The sequence below is a fragment of the Diabrotica virgifera genome, chromosome 8 (genome assembly GCF_917563875.1).
Source record: "Diabrotica virgifera virgifera chromosome 8, PGI_DIABVI_V3a".
NCBI lineage: Eukaryota > Metazoa > Arthropoda > Insecta > Coleoptera > Chrysomelidae > Diabrotica > Diabrotica virgifera.
This window is the reverse complement of record NC_065450.1, coordinates 134,753,868-134,778,197: the sequence shown is the minus strand read 5'-3', so window position 1 is coordinate 134,778,197 and position 24,330 is coordinate 134,753,868. Positions and strand designations below refer to the sequence as shown.

Sequence of the window (24,330 nt, the reverse complement as noted above, 5' to 3'; positions counted from 1 at the left end):
CAGATGTACCCGCTGCCGTACTTACCATTCAAATAAATACGGGGAATGTATAATTGGTTGCCTATCGGCTAATATTCCATAGCTTCTTATTATAAGCAAATCGTCGATCTGGGGACGGCATGCCGTGCCGGGCTTTATAATAAGAATTCACACAATCGCAAACGGGTGCGGGTGCATGGCTATAGGATCATTAATTTGAAAAGTCTCTTACGCACAGCGCACAGGGATCACTTAACTAACGTATCGGGATCGAATTCTTTTAAAAACAATGAATAAAATTTAGTCTGTATTATCTCAGAAACGAATATCATCAACTCCGATTAAATTAAATATTTCAAAAATCTATACTGTGTCCATAAATGTGTGGGTCGGCACTGCCGACCCTGCCGACCCTGACGAGCCGCCACTGAGAAAACACATGATAGTTTTAACACACACAAAAAATTAAAGAATTAACTCACACTCACAACAATAGAAAAAGAAAACCGTGAATACCTACTGAAATATACAAATGGGACATAAATTAGTGGTGAATACTAACGAAAAATTCAAGAGATGGACATAATTCATCAATGAGTTGTTCAAAGACAATAGAACAGAGCAGATGGAAGTAGAAGAGTAGAAGTAGAAGATGGTGTGGTTTTATGATATTAAAAGAAGAAATTAAAATGGCGTTAAAAAACAGCAAGAATGCCAAAGCATTAGGTCCAAATCCAAGTAGAAAGCTTAAAATGCATACATGATGAAACCTTAGGTATTATGGTAGGGGAGCCCAAACGGGAATTTTTGCAGTTACTCGAGCGCGTCAGAAAATCACATTGGGAGAAATCTTGTACTTTGTAAATGTACCCCTACCATATATTGGATCTTAATACAGGTGAGTTCATTAAGAGGATCGGTACGTATTTTCGGCTGCAATGCTATTCAAATGGGGATTCATTTTTTTCGAATCCTGAGAAAACTAATAAGTATTTTTGAAAAATTTAAACGCAGAATGAAAGATTACGTTATTAGCGAGAGCCGAAAGTCTCTGAGACCTTCTATAATGTTTATTTTAATAAGTTACAGGGGTGAAAAACTAAGAGAAAATTTAGTGTGATTTTTAATTTCAAATATATCATTCAAAATAAACTTTTAATTTATTCTAAGGAACTTTCGGCCCTCGGTAATAATTTAATCTTTCATTCTGCGTTTAAATTTTTCAAAAATATTTATTGGTTTTTTCAGGATTCGAAAAAAATATACACAATGCCGTGGTAATATTTTCCAAATCTATCTTTGTCTTACAACGCACTCAGCCGAATATAATATTGTCAGCATATATTGTCAGTCAGACACTGACAATTAGTGACAATTTTAAATATTTGACATTGCATCGGGAATATGTTGAGTTATTGATTAAATATTATTGATGTATTGATAAATAATTGATTTAAGACGTGAACTTAATAAAAAGTTATTTATTGTGTATTATTTGTGGAAGATCCAAGCAGAGAATAAATCAGGATAATATATTCTGTGATCCAAGTATTTTGTTGTTAAAGATTTTCAAAATTGTAAGCGTTCCATAACAATATATTATTAAAAAATCAGTTTAACACTTTTCCTCTTTTCTCGATTGAGTATTAGTCTTTGTTGTACAAATAAATTATTACAATCACTGAATACATAGTTATTAACTGAATTAATAATTTGCAGTTATAAAAATAACAGTTATCCAAGAACATTCAAAACCCATCTCTTTAAATTAATGATGACATTTTCAAGTAGAATGACATTCTAGTAATGTTTACATATCCATACCAGTGTGAATTTTACTACACGTAATTTGCCGTGTAAAGACAGAAAAATTAGGGATACACGTAAAATATTTGCGAATTATGTACCCATAGCCTTAAGGGAGGCCCGAAAAATCATCTAACCTTAGAAATACTCGAAATCGTCAGATTAGCATAAGGTAAGTTAAGTATATGCAGAACAGTGTAAATTTTAAAAATCTGACGGTTTGAGCGGGGCGTAAGGAAATGGGTGTCACAAAGTTTCACAAGAAAAAAGCGAATGTTTCGAGAAATAAACGTCAGATCGAAAAACTAAAAAATACGGGTTCAATATTTTTCAAAAATCTATCGAATGATACTAAACACGACCCCCACGGAGAGGGGCGGGGGTAAATTTAAAATTTTAAATAGAAACCCCACGATATTTCGGGAAATGAACATCAGATCGAAAAATTGCAAAATAAACGTATTTAATATTTTTGAAAAATCTATCGACACCAAACACGACCCCCCACGAAGTTGGGTTACTTTAAAATCTTAAATAGGAGCCCCCACTTTTTATTGCAGATTTCTATTTCTTATGTAAAAATAAGCAACTTTTATTCGAGACATTTTTCCGAATTATGGATAGATGGCGCTATAATCGGAAAAGACGATTGTTGGAAATGGAAAATTAAATTAAAGATGGGAAGTCCTCACTTAAATGGAAAACTTTCCTTAACTTTATTTGGTTTTAGGACCTAATCTTCCCCATCCCAATAGGTCCCCATAACGCTCGAGTAACTGCAAATTTAGCATACTTTCCTCCCCTACTATTATAACACAATATACAAAACAGGACATACCTAACAATGGTTAAGTACTCGTCACATTATCCCTAAAAATACAAACAGTAAAAACGGCAGTAAACACAGAACAATATCATTAATACGTCATTTTTTCAAATTATTCTTGAAAATAATACATGATCGTATAAATAAAAAACTGAAACAAGGAGTAGATGATAGTCAGTTTGGGTTCATAAATTGACTAAGAATCAGAGAGGAGTTATTTGCTTTTAATGTGAGAGCTCAAAGATGCATGGATATGAATGTGGATGTACTTGTTTGTTAAGTTGTGTCTTTTGAAAATGCATTTGACATGAAAAATGAGTCCAAATTCTAAAGACCAAAATTATAGACAAAAGGGATTTAAGCAAGAACACATAAATAAGCTACAGTCATTTGAAATGTGGCAGGAGGATGTTTAAAATAGCATGGATGGACAAAGAAGAAAACGAACACGGAAATATTGAGAGAGAAAAGGGTAAAGAATACGAAATAATAAACACAATAAAATAAGAAAGTTACAATATCTGGAATACGTAATGAGGGACAGCTATAAGAAATGCTAAGATTAATCATGCAGGGAAAGATAAGAGAAGAAAGGAGTGTAGAAAGAAGAAGAGTGTCATTGTTAAAAATTTAAGTGACTGGCTTAAATGCAGTTCAATATAACTCTTCAGAGCACTAGTAGATAGAGTAAAGATAGTGATGACGATATTGATATCCAACCTCCAAGAAGAAGTTTGTTTATTCGCTAGAACTAGGAATCTAACACTTGTCTTTATTTTATTTGGCATATCTTCTACTTTTGTTCGATTGTTCTTTCTATTTTTGTTATTGTTTAAAGTTGTCTTTCGATATGTTTCATGTGTTGGAGCCCTATATTCAATATAAAGAAATGTTATCTATATGTTGCCTTGAGACATCCAATATATCTATTGTTATATATTTAGTAGTTAAGATCTAAGGCTACTAATGTCTACCTTAGTTACTAGAGCAATAGCTTAACTGATAAACTACTTAAAGTACGAACACGTTTACGTCGTACACCAGGTGTTAACGGTTTCACCCCGTATGAGCTTATGTTCGAACGAGAAATTAGAACGAATCTTCATGCAATGTTAAGAATACCTTGCAAACACACAACTTCCTTTCCATCAGACAGGCCTACACCTGGTAGGGAATTGGCGTTGGGAGACAGAGTTCAGGCTAGAAAGTACTGCAGTGATCAACGATGGGTATTTAGAAAGGTAATCAGACGCATAGGTTACTTACATTATGAAATACGAACAGATGATGGTCTACTTTGGAAAAGTCACTTAGATCAGCTGCTGCCAGCACCTCTAATCTTGTAGTGGGGAACTGGGGCGGAGGACTGTTATATATTTAGTAGTTAAGATCTAAGGCTACTAGTGTCTACCTTAGTTACTAATGTTTTTTTATGTTTCTAGATTAATATAATATCGTCACTGTCATTAAGTATAAATGAATAAATACTGTTAACATGTCCATTTCTTGTATATAAGATCTATTTTTCTGTATCTCGTCCCATGTGAACAATAGGTGTCATTTTATAGCCGTCTCATCTGTGGTCTTCTCCTTTTTCGATCTATCCATGGTTTTCCAATCTGTTTTGTTAAGAACCTTTGTTAAGAATTTTCCTACTATCTAACATTCTTATGATCATCTACATTTCCATCGCTTTTTGATTTTATTGGATATTATGTTTAAGGATATTTTTTAAGTTACCAAGGTAGTTAGTGGTATTTACGTTTTTCATGCGATTCTGTTATTAATAACCTATTTTGTTTCAGAACTACGTTAAAACATACTACCTCAACTCAACCAAAGATGGATAAGATGGAAAAGAACGACATTCTAACCATAAAATGGCTTTATAATGCCGTAGAGCAATTAAAGACTGAAGTATTGGAAGTCCAGGAATCTTTAAACTCTTCCAAGATTCTCGAAAACCACGAGAAGGCCGAAACGAAACTAACTCTGCTCCAGAGCGACATGGCTAACTTAAACGCTGAACTGGAAACGGCAAAAATACGAAACGCAAAATATGAAGCAGATACGGAAATACTTAAGGAAGAATTGAGAATGGCTAGGGAGAAGAGTAGAAATACTGCTGAGATGTGTGGGAAATTAAAGAACCAAGTAAGTTTACACGCTAAATTGGTCAATTTTTAATCTATGGTTTTTTTTACCAAGAGGAGTGGTTCAAATTTACCGCGTATTGCTTGTTTGTAATTGGTCCAACCGCAGGTAAGTTTACTCCACTGTTATAAAATTTTGACACTAATGACATTTATCAAATTTTGACACTAGTGACATTTCATGGGTTAATTAAGTTATATCGGCGATTTTTGTATTTTCTGTGATATTCCTTTAATTTTTAGATTGTTAGTCTGCTTTTATATAAAAATCAGTTGTTTTTTGGCACTCTTTAGCGACGTATTAATTTAATATAATATTTATGGATTACCGTTGAGGGCCGACTAGATTAACCAAAAAAGAAGATGTATTTGGTTATTATTGTAGTGACTTTCTTGGGTGTGAATCTGTCTTTTTAGTTTACTCCTCCAGGTTAAAAAATAAACTATAGTGCAGTCACTGAAGGTGGATATGAGCTATTACCTCTGATTTCGTTGAACCTCCATCGATTTGCATGAAAATTGGTGAGTGGTTAGAGGATATCTCAAGGAACAAAGGTGACATGGTATTAACTTGCGCTTTTACCCTAGGGGTGGATGCCACCCCTCCTCGGGGGTGAAAATTATTTTATGAAAAATAACCCCACAATTCGATAGACGGACAAATTATAAGCAAAATTTGTTATTTAAAGTTATTAAAATAAATCAAAACTTTTTGAATTATTAAAGATCAAATATTTTAATATTTCATAAAAGCTCAAAAACTCTAAGTTTTTACAAAAAAGTTATTATTATCAAAATTGAGGCTAATAAAAAATCAAATAAACTCCTTACTAGAAAAACCTTTCGATGTTAACTAAAAGTGAGTTATAGGTAATTGAATGTATATTTCTTTCGTCGAGTACCCAAATCTAAGTATTCAAGCTTAAATACCGGGAAAATGAAGCATTTTTTAACATAAACTTATTAAAAATTTGTCAAAGTCCATAGAAATATCTATCAAATAAGCCCTCGAACAAGTTGATAGCATTAAAATTTATGCACCAAAAATGTTTAAAAATGTATTTTTTAAAAAGTTTTCCAAAAATGTTATTGTTTTTTTGTAAATAAGTCCGTTAATTTTTAAGATATTAGGTTCACCCAAAAACTAATTAAAAGTTGATTCCAAGAGCTATTAAAAAACGTCAAAATTAGGTCTTTAAAACCTCTTACTTTTTTAGAAATAAAAGCCTAAATGGCCCCGGTTACATGGTTCTCGCAGCAAAATTGATATTTTAAACGTTTCTATCTCGGTTATTTTTTTACTCTACGGAAATAGTAAAATGGGTAAAGTATTTGGAACAAAAAAAACTAAAATTTAGTTATATATCATTTTTTACATATATGTATTGAGTATTTTTGAAGTTCTTATCAAAAGAAAATGAAAAGTACGATAATTTTAAAAATTCTGATTTTTTTAAATATCTTTTTTTTTCAAAAATATGCAATCTAAACCGGTCAAAATTGTTGAAATCATTAACTATGTTAACCTAAAGAAATTATTGTAAGGATTACTACAAATTTTAATTTTTGTGGAAATAGCGTATGTTTTATTTTTCACTTTTTCCAAAAAAAAATCGAAAGGGTTCTCTTATTTTCATCATAACTTGCTTAATTTTGATGCTATTAACTTCTACTGGAGCTCATTTGATAGGTATTCCGAAGTACTTTGATAAGTATATTCTATAAAAGTAAGATAAGCTTAACAAGTATATTCTATAAAATGCATCGTTTTCCCGTTATGTAAGCTTGAATACTTATATTTGAGTACTCATCGAAAAAAAAATATACATTCAATTACCTATAACTCACTTTAAAATAACATAAGTTTAGTTCTTTAAGTGGGGAGTGTATTAAATTTTTTATTATATTTAATTTTGGTAATAATAACTTTTTCACAAAAGCTTATAGTTTTTGAGTAATACGAGAAAAACAGCTTTAAGACATGCATTTTTTTAAGAAAAAAAAATAAAATCTTTGATATTTAATAACTCAAAAAGTATTGATTTATGTTAATAACTTTATATAACAAATTTTGCTTAGAAGTTGCCCCTCTATCGATTTCTGATATTATTTTAAATAAAAAAAATTTCACCCCCGAGAAGGGGGTGAAAATTTTCATCCACCCCCAGGGCAAAAGCGCAAGTTGGAATCATGTCACCTTTGTTCCTTGAAGTATCTTCTAACTACTCACCAATTTTCATGAAAATCGATGAAGGTTCAACGAAATCGGAGGTGAAAACCTTCAGTGACTCCACTAATCTCCATTCAGAAAAATTTATTTTAATTCATATTTATTTATCTGCTGTCTGCACTAATGTTTTAGAATGTTAACTGTTATTATCTTGGCAATTTTCTGTAAGATTTTCTCAGATTCTCTATTAAGTAATTTGTTTATTCTATCAATTCTTACTAAAATTTTCCGCTTCATTACATTCACTGACAATCCAGTTCTCCTTCTTCTAAATGTGCCTATCATCTAGTGGTATTAGCGACCACATTGACCCATCTTATTCTATAGGGCTTTTCATCGACTGTCAATTGTTTCGAGCTTCTGTCATGTGTCACATAATATTAATATATCTACGTGTTACGTCTTTGGTTTGTATTATTGTAGATACCAATAACGTATGACGTAGATATATTAATATTATGTGACACATGACAGAAGCTCGAAACAAATGACTGTGAATGAAAAGCCCTATTTCCAGCAGATCGAAATAGATCAGTTGGCGTTAGACCAGTCGACTTCACAGATCACCTACCTCTTATGAGTAGGAGTACCCTCAAGAGAGTTAAGTGATCTGTGGTCGACTTCCTAAGATTGGTCCGCGAGAATATACGTCCAGAGCCTCTCTTGTCCTCAATTTTGCCCAGTAGAATTATCTGCAGAAGTCGGTATTTATTATTACGCACAATGTGGCCGAAGTAAGACAATTTTCTATTCTGTATAAATGTAAAAAAAATCTTTCGTCTTTTCTTAGCCTCTGGAGAATAGTTATGTTAGTTGTGTGGTTTATATGAGACCCTCAGTGGCGTAACAAACTCCTTCGTGGCCCCCCTCAGAATTGAAAATGGGGCGCCCTTTAAAAAAGTACTAAATGCGACATGTGTAACAAATACCTATATGTGTTAGAGCCCAGTAAATCAACGTAAAATATGGCGATACCGTGTAATTTTCAGTGTCCGAACTGGTCAACTCAAGACTTTTCGACTTATTTATGAGTAAAAATGTTTATTGTTCAACAAAAAAAAAAACACATTTTTAGGGGATTTTTCGCAAATAGTTCAAAGAGTAAGTATTCGATCGAAAAGAATATTGTTAGCAAAAATGTATCTAGCTTATAAAAAAATGAAACAAAAACGAAGTCTATCGACTCAGTAAAAGAAAACATGCTCATGAAAAGTTTTTCTTATTCGTCAAATTCCAAATCGAATATTTCAACGTGGAATAACCAAAAAATGAAATACTGTTCGGGGAAACTCATTAGAACTTTTCTAAAGTGTTTAAAAGATGCTTTATTTTTTACAAAAGTTTCTAGCATCAAAACTAAGCCAGTTACGCTCAAAATACAGTTAATCCCATTTTTGGTAAAAAATTGTGAAAATCTCCCCCTATTTAGCACCCCAAATGAAACTAATCATTATCGCCTTACAAATTACCTAACATTTTTATACGACCTGTAAGTTTCACCGGTTCAAAATGCTTATTTTTAAAAGGGTTCTAGTTGAAGGGCTTGAGCGAGTTTCTAATCACGAGTATATGCAAATTTTAAACAGCCATGTCTTAACCAATTTTTGTCTTACAGAAAAACAAAATAAAGCCAAAATATTTATAAAAGCAAGACCTACCTACAGTTCTTTACTCTTTGAGATTTTTCGTATCACTAATACTTTTTAAGTTATTTTGAAAAAAAGGCATTTTTCCAAAATAAAAAAAAATTTAAATTTTTTCAAAAATAAGAACTTCGTACCGGTCAAACTTACAGATCATATAAACAATAAATATTTAAAGTAAATGGTAAAGCGCTAATGATAAATTTTATTTGGGGTGCGAAATAGGGGCAGATTTTCACGATTTTTTTTTTAACCAAAAAAGGGGCCAACTTTATTTTGAGCGTAACTCGTATAGTTTTGGTGCTAGAAACTTTTATAAAAAATAAAAATAAAGCATTTTTTTAAAACATTTAAAAAAAGTTTTAAGAGTTTTTCGCGAAAACTGCTTCATTTTTTGGTTATTTCAGGTTGAAATATTCGATTTGGAATTGGACAAATAAGAATAATTTTTCATGAGCTTCAACTGTGCTTTTACTGTGTCGATAGACTTCATGAATAAGTACACCATTTTCTGTATCTTATAAGCTACATTTTTGCTACAAATATTTTTTTGATAATATTTAATTCGATAAATACTTATTTTTGAGTTATTTGCGAAAAACCCGTCTGAAAACGTTGTTTTTTTTTTTGAAAAATAAACATTTTCACTCGCAAATGACTTTAAAAGTATTAGCATACATAAAGAAACTCTATAGAATAACAAAAGTTGCTTAATTAGTCAATGCATTGTTTATGACGATTTACATTTTTCATCTTTATTGGTATAGAATAAAATAGAACAAAAATTACTAAAAGATTACATTAGTATTATTCTATGAGATGAACAACTTTCTTCGTGCACTATCTACTATCAGCGAATATATCTACAATTTTATTAATTCGGATGGACAACTTCATTTTCAATACTGCACTGCTTAAAAAACGTATGTATGCAAATAATATAACAAAACATTTTTACATATTAGACAACAAGATGGGTCCCTTGACATATTGGGGCCCCCCGTAAGCTTCATGCTGCGGGGGCCTCTGTTACGCCTCTGGATAATTATATCGAAATACTAAACGTAGGTGAAGATTAAAGACAGCACCCATTTCTAGATTTAGAAATATTGTTCTAAAATTCGGCAAATTGCAATTCTCAAATCTTTCAATAGTCACGTACAAAGCATTATAGTTTATTGTCGTTACCATAAAATTTCGGTAGGCCGGAAGGGATTAAGTTTCTAGATATTATGAGATGATTCACTTGGCAAATACGTCTATTTAGAAATTTACGTTTTTAATTTTAAACACACAACGTAAAATAATATAACAATAACAGATTTTTACATAATATCAGATGACAAGATGGGACCCCTAAGCGATTTGGGCCCCCCGCAAGCTTCGCGCTGCGGGGGCCTTTGTCACGCCCCTGGAGACCCTTGACATACGTCGGTAGCTCCACATTTCAAATGCCTTTAATCGTTTTATGGCATCTTCTGTCAGACTTTAGCTTTCTACTCCGTAGAGGACACCAAATACGTAGCATCTAAGGATTCTTATGCATATAATGATACTTAAAAACAAGTTGCAGAGAACCTTCCTAAGGCCGTCAAAATAGCTTCTGGCTTTTTTAATACGAGTTACAATTTCGTAGCTATGATCCCTGGTATCCTTAATATTGCAGCACAGACAGCACATTTTCCCCACTGTTTCTAACGGTACATCGCTTATTGTAATTTGGGTGTTTATGTTTTTTTGTTCTTACTAATGATTATTATTTTTGTCTTCTTAGAATTTAGTTTTACGCCGTATTTGTTACATGTTTCTACAGCATTATCCATCATCCCTTGGAGCCCCTGCGCAAGATTTGCCTGCCAGCAATACTGTATCGTGTGTATGTGTTGGATATTATAACAATATATCTAATATTATTTATAAGTTGGCCATTTGCTAATATCATCTTCTGATTCGTCCAAGGCTTCTCTAAAGATGTTTTTGGAGTATATGTTAAATAATGCTGGTGACAGTATGCAACCGTGTCTAACTCCTTTCCGACTGTGAAGATCTCTCTTTTCGAATCACGCTGTTGCTTTTTGTTGGAGATATAAGTTTGAGATCAGGCTCACATCTTTACGATCGAGTCCTGATGTTTTTAGGATAATAAATGTGTTCTCGAAATCAATGAAACATGACATGACATCTCTGGCTCTCTGTATTAGAACTTGCAAACTGAAAAGTAGTGCTTCCTTCGTTCCGAGTCCTGCTCTGAATTCCAATTGAATTTTACTTAGATTTTCTTCTAATTTGGTGTATATGCGTGAGTGAATGATAGTAAAGAGCAGGTATACTTTAGGTACATGGCTCATCAAGCTAATAAATCTATGTTCTTCATATTTCCTAGCGTTGGCTTTTTTGGGAGTTATCTTTATCCAGTTTTATTTTTTCTTGAATTTGTTTGCTGAATTCTCTGTATTGCAAGGGCGGATCCAGGGAGGGGGCCATGGCCCCCTCCGAGAATTTAGAATAATATAAATTTAAATATTTGCAGTTCAAATGTTTTTAATTTCAAACACATATATATGTACAGAACAGGGGTAAATACGTTTTCTGGACTAGAATTGAAAAAGAGAAGTAACGGAGAAGCTTCAAGAATGATTTTTGGGTTTTTTATAAATCAAAATGTTGATAATTTTACAGAGTGCCAATTGTTAGAATGATCTTGACAACCATCAAAATCGTACAAATTTCCATATTCTATACACACAAAGAATAAAAAAGAAGTGAAGCATTACTTGCCTCACTAGCACTTAGAACAAAGGAGTTGGTTGGTATTTTCGTACAGTCAAAAGGAATTGTTTTACAAATATTGCGTTTCATTTTTCTAATAAAAAATATGGTCACAATAACGGGATGATAGCCCAAAGCCTTGTCACGAAACCTTTAACATCTTTCGCCAAACTCATGAGCAAAGACGGAGTCATATAAACCCATGAAAAAACATCATACTGCAAGGAGTGCGTTCAGGTTGAGCTGGATTTTCTAAAAAGTTATCGCAACTCTCAAAAGTCAGTCATTAACCAAATAGACTCTCAGAGGTCTAAACGGAAACAAAAAATAAAGAAAGACTACGACCAATAGTAGGGTCTATAAAGTTCTTAGGTCGACAAAATATTCCTCTAAGAGACCATCGTGATGATGGCCTTATGCTTCTGGGCGAAGATTATGGACCTAGGAATGAAGGGAATGGCTGTGGTACTAAGGCAAAACTCGATATGTCAAAAATGATCGATTTTTCGTCTTTAATGCCAATATGTACATTGAGCAATGAAGAATGTGATGAAAAAACCCTACATGGCTAAACGCATCCATGTAACCAGTAGATAATAAAATTGTTTCCGATATGTCCACTATTACAACAACACCGCGAACTTTTAAACTCATCTGCTGCAAAATCACGTTTTTTGACATATCGGGTTTTGCCTTAGCACCACAGTGTTAAGGTTTAAATTTGCATCAGGAGATAAGACTCTTAAATAACACCTATATCCACAGCATCTTCCTGAGCAACATGAATTAGTAGCAGCAATCAAAATCAATTAATAACATGTTGTGGTAAAGAAATAATTGAACAAATAATATTTGACGAAACAACTGACGTATCCCACGTGGAAAAGCTTTCTCTAAATTTGGAATACATACACAATAACAACATTCGTGAAGACTTTGTCAAATTCATTGACGCTTATGAGAACCTAAAAATAATTAGTGAAAATCAAGAAAGAGGGAAAGAACAAGGCCTGGCAGGAGAAGCATTGGAAAAAATAGTATTAAAGTTGTTGAAAGAACTGCACTTGGATCCGAAGAAATGTGTAGGAATCGGTACTATGGCAGGAATGGTGAGTTTTAAGGCACTTCTCAAAGTGTGTGAAAAGTAACTTAAAACTCACCATTGTAACCCTAATTTTTAAAAATTACCCCGTACTTCTGGTACTCCTCCAATGACGAGATAATTTGACCTTTGGTGGTTTCCTTATTGATGATGATCTTTCTCAAGTAAAACTAGATAAAATAATTAACTAAGTCCGCCAAATCAAGTCTCGCGATTTTCGATCATCAACCTCGCTGAGGGCTATGGAGTAAACGCATCCTGAACCTTGAAAAAATGCCAAAATTGAGTGTTTTCTTTTTAAAAGAATGCACGCAATGTCTCTGTGGCCTGTGGGCCTTATCGAGTTACATAATAAATAATCTTTTACCAGACGGTTGCACCGCGATTGCCTTCTGTGGGATATAAAATTAACTGTTCGGTATTAGAGATGGGCGATAGTTCAAGACCAGTTATTTTATAATGATACAAATCAGCAGCCAAAGGTTTACATTGCGGTGTGTGTAAATATTTATTCTAAAGATAAAAACATAATTATATATTATACGTATATAGATATATGTACATACATTGCGATGTATTATTAGTCTGGGCTGATTATCGGAGAATAGGCCATTTTTGGGAAAAGTTATTTACCATCAATTTTATTGCTGGAATCGAATTATAAGATCCTATATATTAATAATATAGGTATGCAAAGTCCTCAGATAGTGTGCTACTTTTTTTATAAACAAAATGGCGCCCGAAAATCGTGTTTTTTTCAATTATTGCTCTAGAACTCCGAAGATTTTAACTTTACAACAAAAACACTCAAATAAAAATTCACCGTGATTAAATTCTGCATAGAGACGTGTTTTTCCCGATCTGATCCGATGAAAATTTTCCTCGGAAAATGCGGGTTTTCCCAACAAAATCTTTAATTTTCAAATAAAGTTTTAGATAAGTAATTATTTACCAATAATTAAATAATTTGGTGACTTAAAAGCCTTCTTGGTTTAGATTATAGTTCGAGAAGCTGGTGAAAATTAAACGAATATTTTAGCAACAATTCAATTGTTAATTAATAATTTACGGTCGCAATAATAACCAAAATAATTATGATACACTGATCAAACTTTGAAATCTTATAAAGATGAGATGCCTATTTAACATTTTGTCGACAAAATATAAATTTTTTATTTTTTTGCATAATCTTTAAATGTTTAAAAAAATAGTTATAAACAAATTAACGTTTCTCAGAAAGTTTTTATTATATTTTAATTTTAAAATATAGCTAAAATGCGCATTTCAAATATCTTGAAAATGAATGCTTTAAATCTTTTTTGCAACCATTTGCAAAAAAGTTATGAAACAGCAATGTAAACATACGATTACTACGGTGTTAATAATTTTTTTTAATTCTTTCAAAGCGTAGAAGTGAGTTTAAAGTACAAGCTAATTATTTATAAAACAATATCAATTATCAGCTTAATGGTTATATTTTAATTAAAGATTATAAATATATTTTTTTGTAATTTACACGCGCGAAAGTAGAATAATACAGTACCGTAGCTACCCGCCCACATACACAACTCGCGCGAGTTTAAGCGTGTCAGTCACTTTGAGTGAACATTTTATCTCCGGCTCTGTATCAAGCCTACTTTCGCGCTAAAAATTACAAAAAAAAGTATTTTTAATCTTTGATTAAAATATAACCATTGCACTAATTTTTGACATTCTTTGTGAGTAATTAGATTGTACGATAGACTCACTTTTAAGCTTTGAAACAATTAAAACAAATTATAAACAATGGAGATATCGTATATTTATTTTGCTGTTTCCTAACTTATTTGCAAATGGTTGGAAATTTTTTTAAAGCATTCATTTTCAAGACCTATGAAATACGCATTTTAAGTATTTTTTAAAATTAGAATATAGTAAACAATTTTTAAGAAATGGTAATTTGTTTATAACAATTTTTTTAAACATTTAAAGATTATGCAAAAAAATGAAAAATTTATATTTTGTCGACAAAATATTAAATAGGCATCACTCCTTTACAATCTATCTAAGTTTGATCAAGGTCTCATGATTATTTTGGTTGTTATTGCGACTGTAAATTATTGTTAATTAACAATTGAATTGTTGCTAAAATATTCGTTTCGTTTTAACCGGCTTCTGAATTTATAATCTATACCAAGAAATCTTTTATTTCACCAAGCTATATAATTATTGATAAATAATTACTGGCCCAAAAAATTTATTTGAAAATTCGAGATTTTGTTGGGAAAACCCACATTTTCCGAGGAAAATTTTCGTCGGAGCAAATCGGGAAAAACATTGCCTCTATGTAGAATTAAATTGGGGTGAATTTTTATTTGAGTATTTTTGGTGTAAAGTTAAAATCTTCGGAGTTATAGAGCAATAATTGAAAAAAATACGATTTTTCGGCGCCATTTTGTTTATAAAAAAAGCAGCACACTATCTGTGGACTTTGCATACCTATATTAATAATATATAGGATCTTATAATTCGATTAAAGCAATAAAATTGCTGGTAAATAACCTTTCTTTGTACTTTACTAATTAGACCAACGTATTATAACTATTTTTTTTTTCAAAATTTAAAGATTATGCAAAAAAAAGAAAAATTTATATTTTGTCGATAAAATATTAAACAAGCATCTCATCTTTATAATCTTTATAAATTTGATCAATTGTTGCTAAAATATTCGTTTAATTTTCACCAGCTTCTGGAATTACAATTATACCAAGAAATCTTTGATGTCACTAAGTTATTTAATTATTGATTAATAATTACTTACCTAAAACTTTATTTGAAAATTATAGTTTTTGTTAGGAAAACCCGCATTTTCCGAGGAAAATTTTCGTCGGAGCAAATCGTGAAAAACACATCTCTATGCAGAATTTAATTGCGATGAATTTTTATTTGGGTGTTTTTGTTGTAAAGGTAAAATCTTCGGAGTTATAGAGCAATAATTGAAAAAAATACGATTTGTCGGCGCCATTTTGTTTATAAAAAAAGTAGCACACTATCTGCGGACTTTGCATACCTTTATTATTAATATATAGGATCTTATAATTCGATTTCAGCAATAAAATTGCTGGTAAATCACTTTTCCATGAATTTTCCTAATTAGCCCAGAGTATATGGAATATAGACGGTTGAGCAAAATATTTCAGCTTTCAAATCTTTATTGTTTTAGTTATTCCTAATTTTTTGTTCCCTTTTTTTAATTGAGTGGAAAACTACTTCATTTCTTATTTAATCAACCCAGCTAATTTTTAAGTATCTTTGATAGTTCTGTACCAGTTGTCTGTATGAAGTCTGTAGTACTCTGTTCCTTCATTAGTTGGCTGACCACTTCGTAACTTGCCATGTTTTTTATCTCTGATTGCTTCTGTTTTTATCCAGTGGCGGATCTACGGGGAGGGAAAATGGGGATATTTCCCCCCTAACAAGGTCCAAAATTAAAGAAAGGGCATTGTTGAAACAAAATTATATTATCTGAAATGAAACTTAAACCCCAGCCAGACAAATGCAACCCAATAAAACCACTAGTTAGGAAAATTAAGGGAACTTAATGCATCTAAGTTATCTACTATTTATGTCTTTTATGCAGTTTGAGTTTATTTTTTATATTTAATGGTTGGTGTTTCAGTGGAAGTTCCTCCCCTAAGGCAAGTTGCCTCTTCCAAGGTAAATGTTAGATCCGCCACTGTTTTTATCAATGATCATTACTTTGGTTGTTTGTATACTTATTGTCAAAATATATTCCGTACTTACCGTACCCAGCTTATTAATAATTTGTTCCAGTTTTTCTGGTGAAGACGCCAATATAACGGTGCTATCGGCATTCGTAGTTTTTTGATATTTGTTCCTCCTATAGTTGCTCCACCTTGCAATTACTCAAAAGCTTATTCGCTTTATCTATATTTTTATTTATCTCTACTTCTGGTCTACCTGTGTCTTCAACTGTCACTCCAGTTCAACTGTCACTCCAGTACTCAAACGTTTCACTTGTTTAATTTATGTTTCTTCAATCTGGACTTGTATATCGATTCTGTCTTTTGCTATGACCATTACTTTTGATTTTTCCTTGTTCACGTTTATGCTCAATTTGTTTAAAGCTTTATTCCATACTGTTACACTTCTTTAAATCTCCGCTTCTGTCGATGCTAGTATTACTACATTATCTGAAAACACGCAGTCCGGTATCTCTGTTTTTTGTAGGTTTGTTTTGTTTTCTTCTTAAACTTCTGTTTTCAATACTTTAAAATTTATTACAAATTAATGTCACTGCAGTTGTTTCAGCAGAGTGCCTTCCTCGAGTAATGTATTTTACTGTGTGTCTTCACTTTCTAGTATTTAACTGAATAGATTGAGAAAGAGAGAGCTGTTTGTCTCTAGTTGAACATTCAGAATTATATCCGTATTTTTTAATTTATTAATTTCCATAGATTCTAATAAGGAAGAATAGCTTAAGCTTAAGGTCTTTGTTTTGAATATGGAGATTTTGAAAACTGGTCATTAAAAGAATGATTATGATTACGATTTAGATCTGTTTTTCTGTTATTGAAAGCCCTTTTATGTTCTGCTATGCGTTTTTCAAAGGTTCTGTCAGTTTAACCGATGCGATGTAAGTTTTTGGACAATCAGTATTGAAGGACAGTCAGGAAGTATTAAAAACAAAAATTTTCAGTGTTATATTGTTATAATATAATGAACTTCCATCAAGTATCGGTCGAATTGTCGAATCCATCAGTTAATATCAGTTGTTCACGAATCACGAATGTTCTCATATCTATGGAAACTGGAAGGCACAATTTCATAATATGAGCTTCTACATATCAAAGAATGTTAAAAGCTTTCAATACATTTAAAGTGGAGCAGTACTACAGACAGAGGGATACCGCTACCAGTTTTAAACTTTCTACTTACTTACTTACTTAAGCCGTCCTCTTGTACCTTACGGTGTCGAGGTAAGTGGAGAAATCAGACGTCTCCATGCCTTTCGGTCAGTAGCTAGTCTTTCTGCTTCTCTCCACCCAATATTCCTTTTTACACAAGCCTTTCCAATATCTGCGTTCCACGTTCTTGCTGGCCTGCCTCTTCTTCGTTTGTTGTCGGATGCCGCTTTCCATACCCTCTTTACAGTTCTACCTTCACCCATTCTCGTCATATGTCCGAACCACGATAACTGTTTCGTTTCAAGTCTGTCTAAGGTCCTTCCAATACCGCACCTTTCACGTATGTCTTCATTTCTTATACGATTACGTCTGGTCACCCCGGATACCGCACGTAAATATCGCATTTCGCATGCTTGAATTTTACTACGGATGTTGTCATTCATTGTCCACGTTTCACTACCGTAGAGTAGCACCGGCTCGTATACAGTTTGGAACACTTTCATTTTTGTTTTCAGGCTTACTTCTTTCTTCCTAATAAAACTTTTATTTAGCGCATAGTACAATTTTGTTGCACTCATTACCCTGCTGTTTACTTCTGGTTCTATATTTCCTTGCCCATTCATTGTTGATCCTAAATACTTGAAGTCCTCTACTTGTGTAATGGTCTCATTATTCAGCTTTACATTTATATTTTCTTGAGTTTTCGATATTACTAAAGATTCTGTTTTTTCAATATTTATTTTCATCCCAAATTTCTTAAAGGCTTCATTCCAAACATTTACATTCACTTGCAAGTCTTTTTCTGATTTTGCCACAATTACCAGGTCATCGGCATATATCAACTCTGACACGTGAACTTGTTGAAGTTTATACACCCCTACCCTAGTTCTTTTTACCTTACCCCTGCATTCTTTTGCAATTTCGTCCATTAGAGTGATGAATAACAAAGGACTCAGAACACCACCTAGTCTTACACCTGTCCTTGTGTAGAATTCTAGAGATGAGCGATTTAGATCTGTTTTTCTGTTATTGAAAGCCCTTTTATGTTCTGCTATGCGTTTTTCAAAGGTTCTGTCAGTTTAACCGATGCGATGTAAGTTTTTGGACAATCAGTATTGAAGGACAGTCAGGAAGTTTTAAAAACAAAAATTTTCAGTGTTATATTGTTATAATATAATGAACTTCCATCAAGTATCGGTCGAATTGTCGAATCCATCAGTTAATATCAGTTGTTCACGAATCACGAATGTTCTCATCTCTATGGAAACTGGAAGGCACAATTTCATAATATGAGCTTCTACATATCAAAGAATGTTAAAAGCTTTCAATACATTTAAAGTGGAGCAGTACTACAGACAGAGGGATACCGCTACCAGTTTTTAAACTTAAACTTTCTAATTATTTAATAAAGAAAAGACTATGTAGCGAATTTTCGAAATTGTAGTAATTATTTAAGAGAAGAGAGATCTTTAATTTATCAAGCAAACATTTAATTAAATTATTTGTAAAAATTAACTTTAAAAAACGGTAGCCGCAGAGGAAATAGCAAAATTAATCGAATTTTACTTTCATATGGATGCGAAAATAAAGAGTGGGTAGCAGTATCGAATATTAAAATTTATATTTATTTTCAATGAAGAAATTTTTACTTATTGTATTCACAATGATTCAGAAAATCTGTTTAGCCTGTCTGTTTGTCGGGGTCCGGACAAATAATCCCCAGACAAATAATCCCGGACAAAAAATCCCCACAAATTATCCCTGGACAAAAAATTCCCGGACAAAAAATCCCCGGACAAATAATCCTCGGACAAAAAATCCCCACAAAAAATCCTGGACAAATAATCCCCACAATTTTTTTTTGACAAAATATCCCCACAAAAAATCCCGGACAAAAAATTCCCAAGAAATATTTGCTGTCGAATGAATAGTTCTCTAAAAGTTTTCCCGAAATTTTACCAAATTTCGAATTTCAATTCCATGCTGAAAAATTCAAAAATTTACATGACAAAAGAGTTTTTTCAAAAATCGTGGAAGATATGGGAAATGAGCTAAGGCCCCGTTCTCATGACAGACGCGTAACATTTACATTTAGGTCATTAAAACGCGCGTTGGCATGTGAACGGTCTCAAGTAAAATGTATGTAGTTGTAATCTCGCGTTATCAAAACGCGCGTTAAGCGCCTGTCATGAGAACGGGGCCTTAACTCATTTCCCATATCTTCCACGATATTTTGAAACTTTCTCATGTAAAATTTGAAGGTTTCAGCATGGAATTGGAATTCGAAATTTGGTAAAATTTCGGGAAAACTGAGGGACCTATTCGGCAGCAAATATTTCTTGGGGATTTTTTGTGCGGGATTTTTGTGTGGATATTTTGACCAAAAAAATTCGTGGGGATTACTTGTCCGGGATTTTTTGTGAGGATTTTTTGTCCGGGGATTATTTGTCCGGTGATTTTTTGTCCGGAGATTTTTTGTCCAGGGATAATTTGTGGGGATTTTTTGTCCGGGATTATTTGTCCGGGGATTATTTGTCCTAGCTTCTGTTTGTCTGTGTGTCCGTCTGTGCGATAACTTTTGAAGGAAGAAAAGTCCTAGTCCTGAAACATGGTATATTTTATTTGGAAATTAATGACAGTACAGTTTTTATAGCAGGACTTTTCAAAGCAGAAAATGATAAATATCGATATCTTCGTGTCAAAAACTTGTAGTTTGAGTGTACTGAGTTTAGTTTAACCAACTAACCGAATAAACACTGACTATTCGAAATAGTAGCCCAAAAATTATACACGAAATAGAAAATAAATTCGGAAAATCGGAAGAAACACATAACGTCGAAGCCTACTTGAATCAGACCAAAACCAATAAAAATTACAATATTTCGGCCATATAATGAGACATCCAGAGAGGTATACACCTCATAATAAAGGACAATATCGCCGGAAGAATAAGGTCGAAGAAAAACATCCTGGCTCCGAAATCTCCGAGAACGGTATTAAGAGACCTCTACAAATCTGTTTCGAGCTGTCGTGAATAAAGTCATTATTGCCAATATGATCGCCAACGTTCGATAATCGGACAGGGACTAAAGAAGAAGAAGATAAGAGACATTTAGAAAAAAAGAAGTGTGTGTACTTTGTACGCACGTAAGAAGTTATACTTCTATTATTATAATTTCAACGAAATTAATATACTTAACAGGTTATTTGTATTTTATTTAAATATTAAAGTAACTTTCTTTACCTACCACTTTTAAAAAAATTTTATTAAAACGATACCAAAAATATAAAAAAAAAAGAATATGAATCGTCCGGGATTTGAACCCGGGACCTCTTGATCTCCGGCCATACGCTCTACCACTGAGCTATATTCCCTGTGCTTTGACAGGTTACAAAATTTCTCATACATACTGACCAATTTAAGAGACCAAGTAAAGATACAAAAATACTTTAAATATACTTATTATTATTATAAAATATCTTATTCCCGAGGAAGACAAATCCAAAGACACAAAAATTTTAATAAATAATATATTTACTAAGAACACTAATATATGCTTTTATATGATATAACAGGGGTGGCCAAACTGTGGCTCGCGAGCCACATGTGGCTCTTTGAAGGATTATTTGTGGCTCTCAATAAACGTACCTGAATTACTATTAATTTTTGTGTTGCAAAATGTCTTAGGTTACTGACAATAAATATAAAAAAATAGTGTAACATCAGGACCTGGACACGGAGACCCTTTATCACTGTTGATATTCAATTTGGCCTTAGAATATGTAATAAGTAAAATATCATCTGAACTGACAGGAGGATTTTCGAATCGAGGATCAAAACTATTGTTGGCCTTTGCTGATGATATAGGTGCAGTCGCTCATTCTACAAGAGACGTAAGAGAGGTGTTTTCACAACTTAAAGAAGAAACAGGTAGTCTAGGTTTTCGAATAAATGAAGAGAAGACGAAATACACGCTAGTAACCAAAAATCCAAGACCAAGAGTTAGGCTGAACATAACTATTAATGACCACAACTTCGAAGTAGTAAAAGAGTTTAAATATCTAGGGCGGTAATCACAGATGACAACGACATATAAAAAGAGGATAGCTGCGTGGAATAGAGAATAATTATACTCACCATCATCATTTATTAAGATCTAAGCTGTTAAAAAGACAATTTAAATTAAGACTGTACTGCCAAATATTTGAAAGAAAATTTCTCAGAATTATATTTGGCCCTCAAAGAGATGAACGATTTGACAGGAGAGTGTAGAAGGTGCCGCAAAGCTGAATTGGTAACTGTGTATAGTACTGAAAACATCGTCAGACATATAAAAGCTAAGGTCAGATAAGCAGATCATGTGGCAGATTAGAGGAAGACAGAGTGTTAAAGACGGTGTTTTTTGAGAGACGATAGAAGATCAGTAGGCCGTTCCAGAAAAAGATGGAAGAATAATGAAGAATCGAAGTATCCTGAATTAGTAAAGGTTGCTTGTAGAAGTATTTGAATATTTGAAACAACGATGTAAACCACTTTATTTCACTTTTTAAATAATTGTTTAATTGCGGCTCGCGAAAAATTTAAAATTTTGAAAAATGGCTCGGACTATCAAGGAGTTTGGCCACCCCTGTGATATAATATGACTTATTTGCGCTGACACATACATATCTTGAAAGATTAGCAACGAAATACATACTGTCTGTGTGCGCATGCGCCCGGAATTATAAAATTTCACACTCGATCTTAAAGAAGTATAACTTCAAAAAGTTTAGGTTAGTTATTAAAAATGCACATGATATAAATGTTGAAAACTTTTAAGGTCCCTTTTCGAGTTAACTACTCTTTGATGTCTGAGTGTGGAGCGAGTAAGAAAACACCCTGTATATTTGCCTAACAACACCCTCCATCATATTTCAGCCTTGACTCTAGATTGAAAAATCTACACATAATATATTATTAGTAATTTTACAGCAGATGTCATGCAAAATTTATCATCATGATGGCTATCATGATGACCACCATGAGATTTTTGTCTTTATTTTTACTTTCGAATAACGAGAGCCATGTTAAGTGAGTCTCCGTCAGGCGTCTTTAATTACCTTTATAGGTGTACGCATAAACTGTTTTAAAAATGGACCGAACCGAAAGGATATGCAGGCAGGTATGCGGGTTGTTTGGTATTTAAGGTACGACTAACTATTGGTCGAAAATGGCAGGTGAGACGCGGCTGGACGACGATGTTAACGGACGTAAGAAAGAGGAAAGTACCAAACCGACGACACCTGCCACTGCAGCCGCAATTTACGGAGCGCAGGACTGTCTTTTTATTAACCTCTTATTGAGCACAAGCACAATCGGGATACAAAGCCATATCTTCTAACAAAATTAACCACCTATATCATATTAGTCCAAGTAGTGAAGCTTAAAATAGGACAAAACCTCACAATTTTTACAGAATGGATCGATTTGCTTGAAAATTTGAGAATAAGTAGTAGATAATCCAAGGATCAAAATCTATATCATGCCGAAAGGCGCTTTTACCATGGGGGTGGTTGCCACCCCATCTCGGGGGTGGAAATTTTTTATTATATTTTAATCGCAAAAGTTGGTTAAAACCTTCATTCTAAACAAAAAACGTTTTATACATTTTTTTGATAAAATTGACAGTTTTCGATTTATTCGCTATCGAAAGTGTTACGTTTTATATCGAAAAAATCAATGTTTTTAATAAGTTTTCTGCTAATATCTCCAAAAGTTTTCGTTTTATCAAAACAACTTTACTTAATAAAAATGTACCGTTTGAAAAAATAAACAAAATTTGTTTTTTCAAATTTTAAATCGAGCTACACTTTATTCTATGTTGGCTCTTTTTCGTCAAACGCTAAATATTGTAGTTTCAAAGTCAAAAGACACGAAAACCATCCATATTTCGAGGACAACTTGTTCAAACTAATTTAAAGTACTTAAAAATATCTATCTCCACAAATAAAAAAAAGTCTCTAGCTCAAAAATTAAGTGACTTATAATGAAAAGAATGTCAGTGCCTATTTTTTTTTCAGCGAAAAAGTGATCGCAAGCAACCCCCTAATGGCCACCCTAATTAAAATTAGTCATCGACCTTATTTGGTCTTTTTTATTTATGTATTATTAATAGGTTCTAGAAGTTTGACCGGCATAGAATGATTAGTTTTAAAAAAAATGGAGTTAAAAGCGAATAACGATTTTTTCTATACAAAACTAACACTTTCGATACGCTCTGAGCTTCGCTGGTGTCGCTCCTAGCGGTTACTAATTCAACTTTCACCGGTAATTTTTTAATTTATTATTTAATTGTTATCGCTTAATATTTACAACGCTAAAAATTAATTAAATTGTAATAGATTTTTTTAAGATTTTGCTAATCATTTTGACGTTCTATTGATGAAATATTAATTTCTTACTTCGGATACTTTCACAATTATCATGTAGATGGCGCCAAGATTAATTTATAATTACATATATTACAGAACATTAAAAAACGCAAATTCAGTATTTAAAACGTAAGTATATTTAAGGTAAAAGTATAAACCACAGCTTTGATCAACTAATATTTTTTATAATTAATGTTTTTAATTTTAATTTAAAATTAATCACTTTGACATTTATGTCAAATTTCCGGTAAACGTTTACAGACTTGTCACTACTGGCGCTCACGAATTTATAAATATCCCCTCTACGTACGAGCTCACAGCGTATAGCGAATAAATCGAAAACTATTAATTTTATCAAAAAAACGTATAGAACATTTTTTGCTTACAATGAATGTTTTTATCAACTTTTGCGGTCAAAATATAATAAAAAATTTCCACATAAATTTTGATCCTTGGACTATCCACTTCTTATTCTCAAATTTTCAAGCAAATCGATCCATAATC

At 32.6% G+C, this 24,330-nt stretch overlaps 2 protein-coding genes across 3 annotated transcripts in view; one reads left to right on the top strand and one right to left on the bottom strand.

The window, feature by feature from the left end:
* Nucleotides 1-24,330, bottom strand: part of LOC126890384 (methyltransferase-like protein 22) — an 844,950-nt gene that overhangs the window by 729,493 nt on the left and 91,127 nt on the right. The window lies entirely within an intron of this gene.
* LOC126890382 (protein scabrous) overlaps nucleotides 1-24,330 on the top strand; it is a 69,018-nt gene that overhangs the window by 24,580 nt on the left and 20,108 nt on the right. Inside the window, exon 2 of the mRNA XM_050659265.1 lies at nucleotides 4,417-4,765. Coding sequence (XP_050515222.1) covers nucleotides 4,417-4,765 — 349 coding nt within the window. The remainder of the gene's footprint in view (nucleotides 1-4,416; nucleotides 4,766-24,330) is intronic.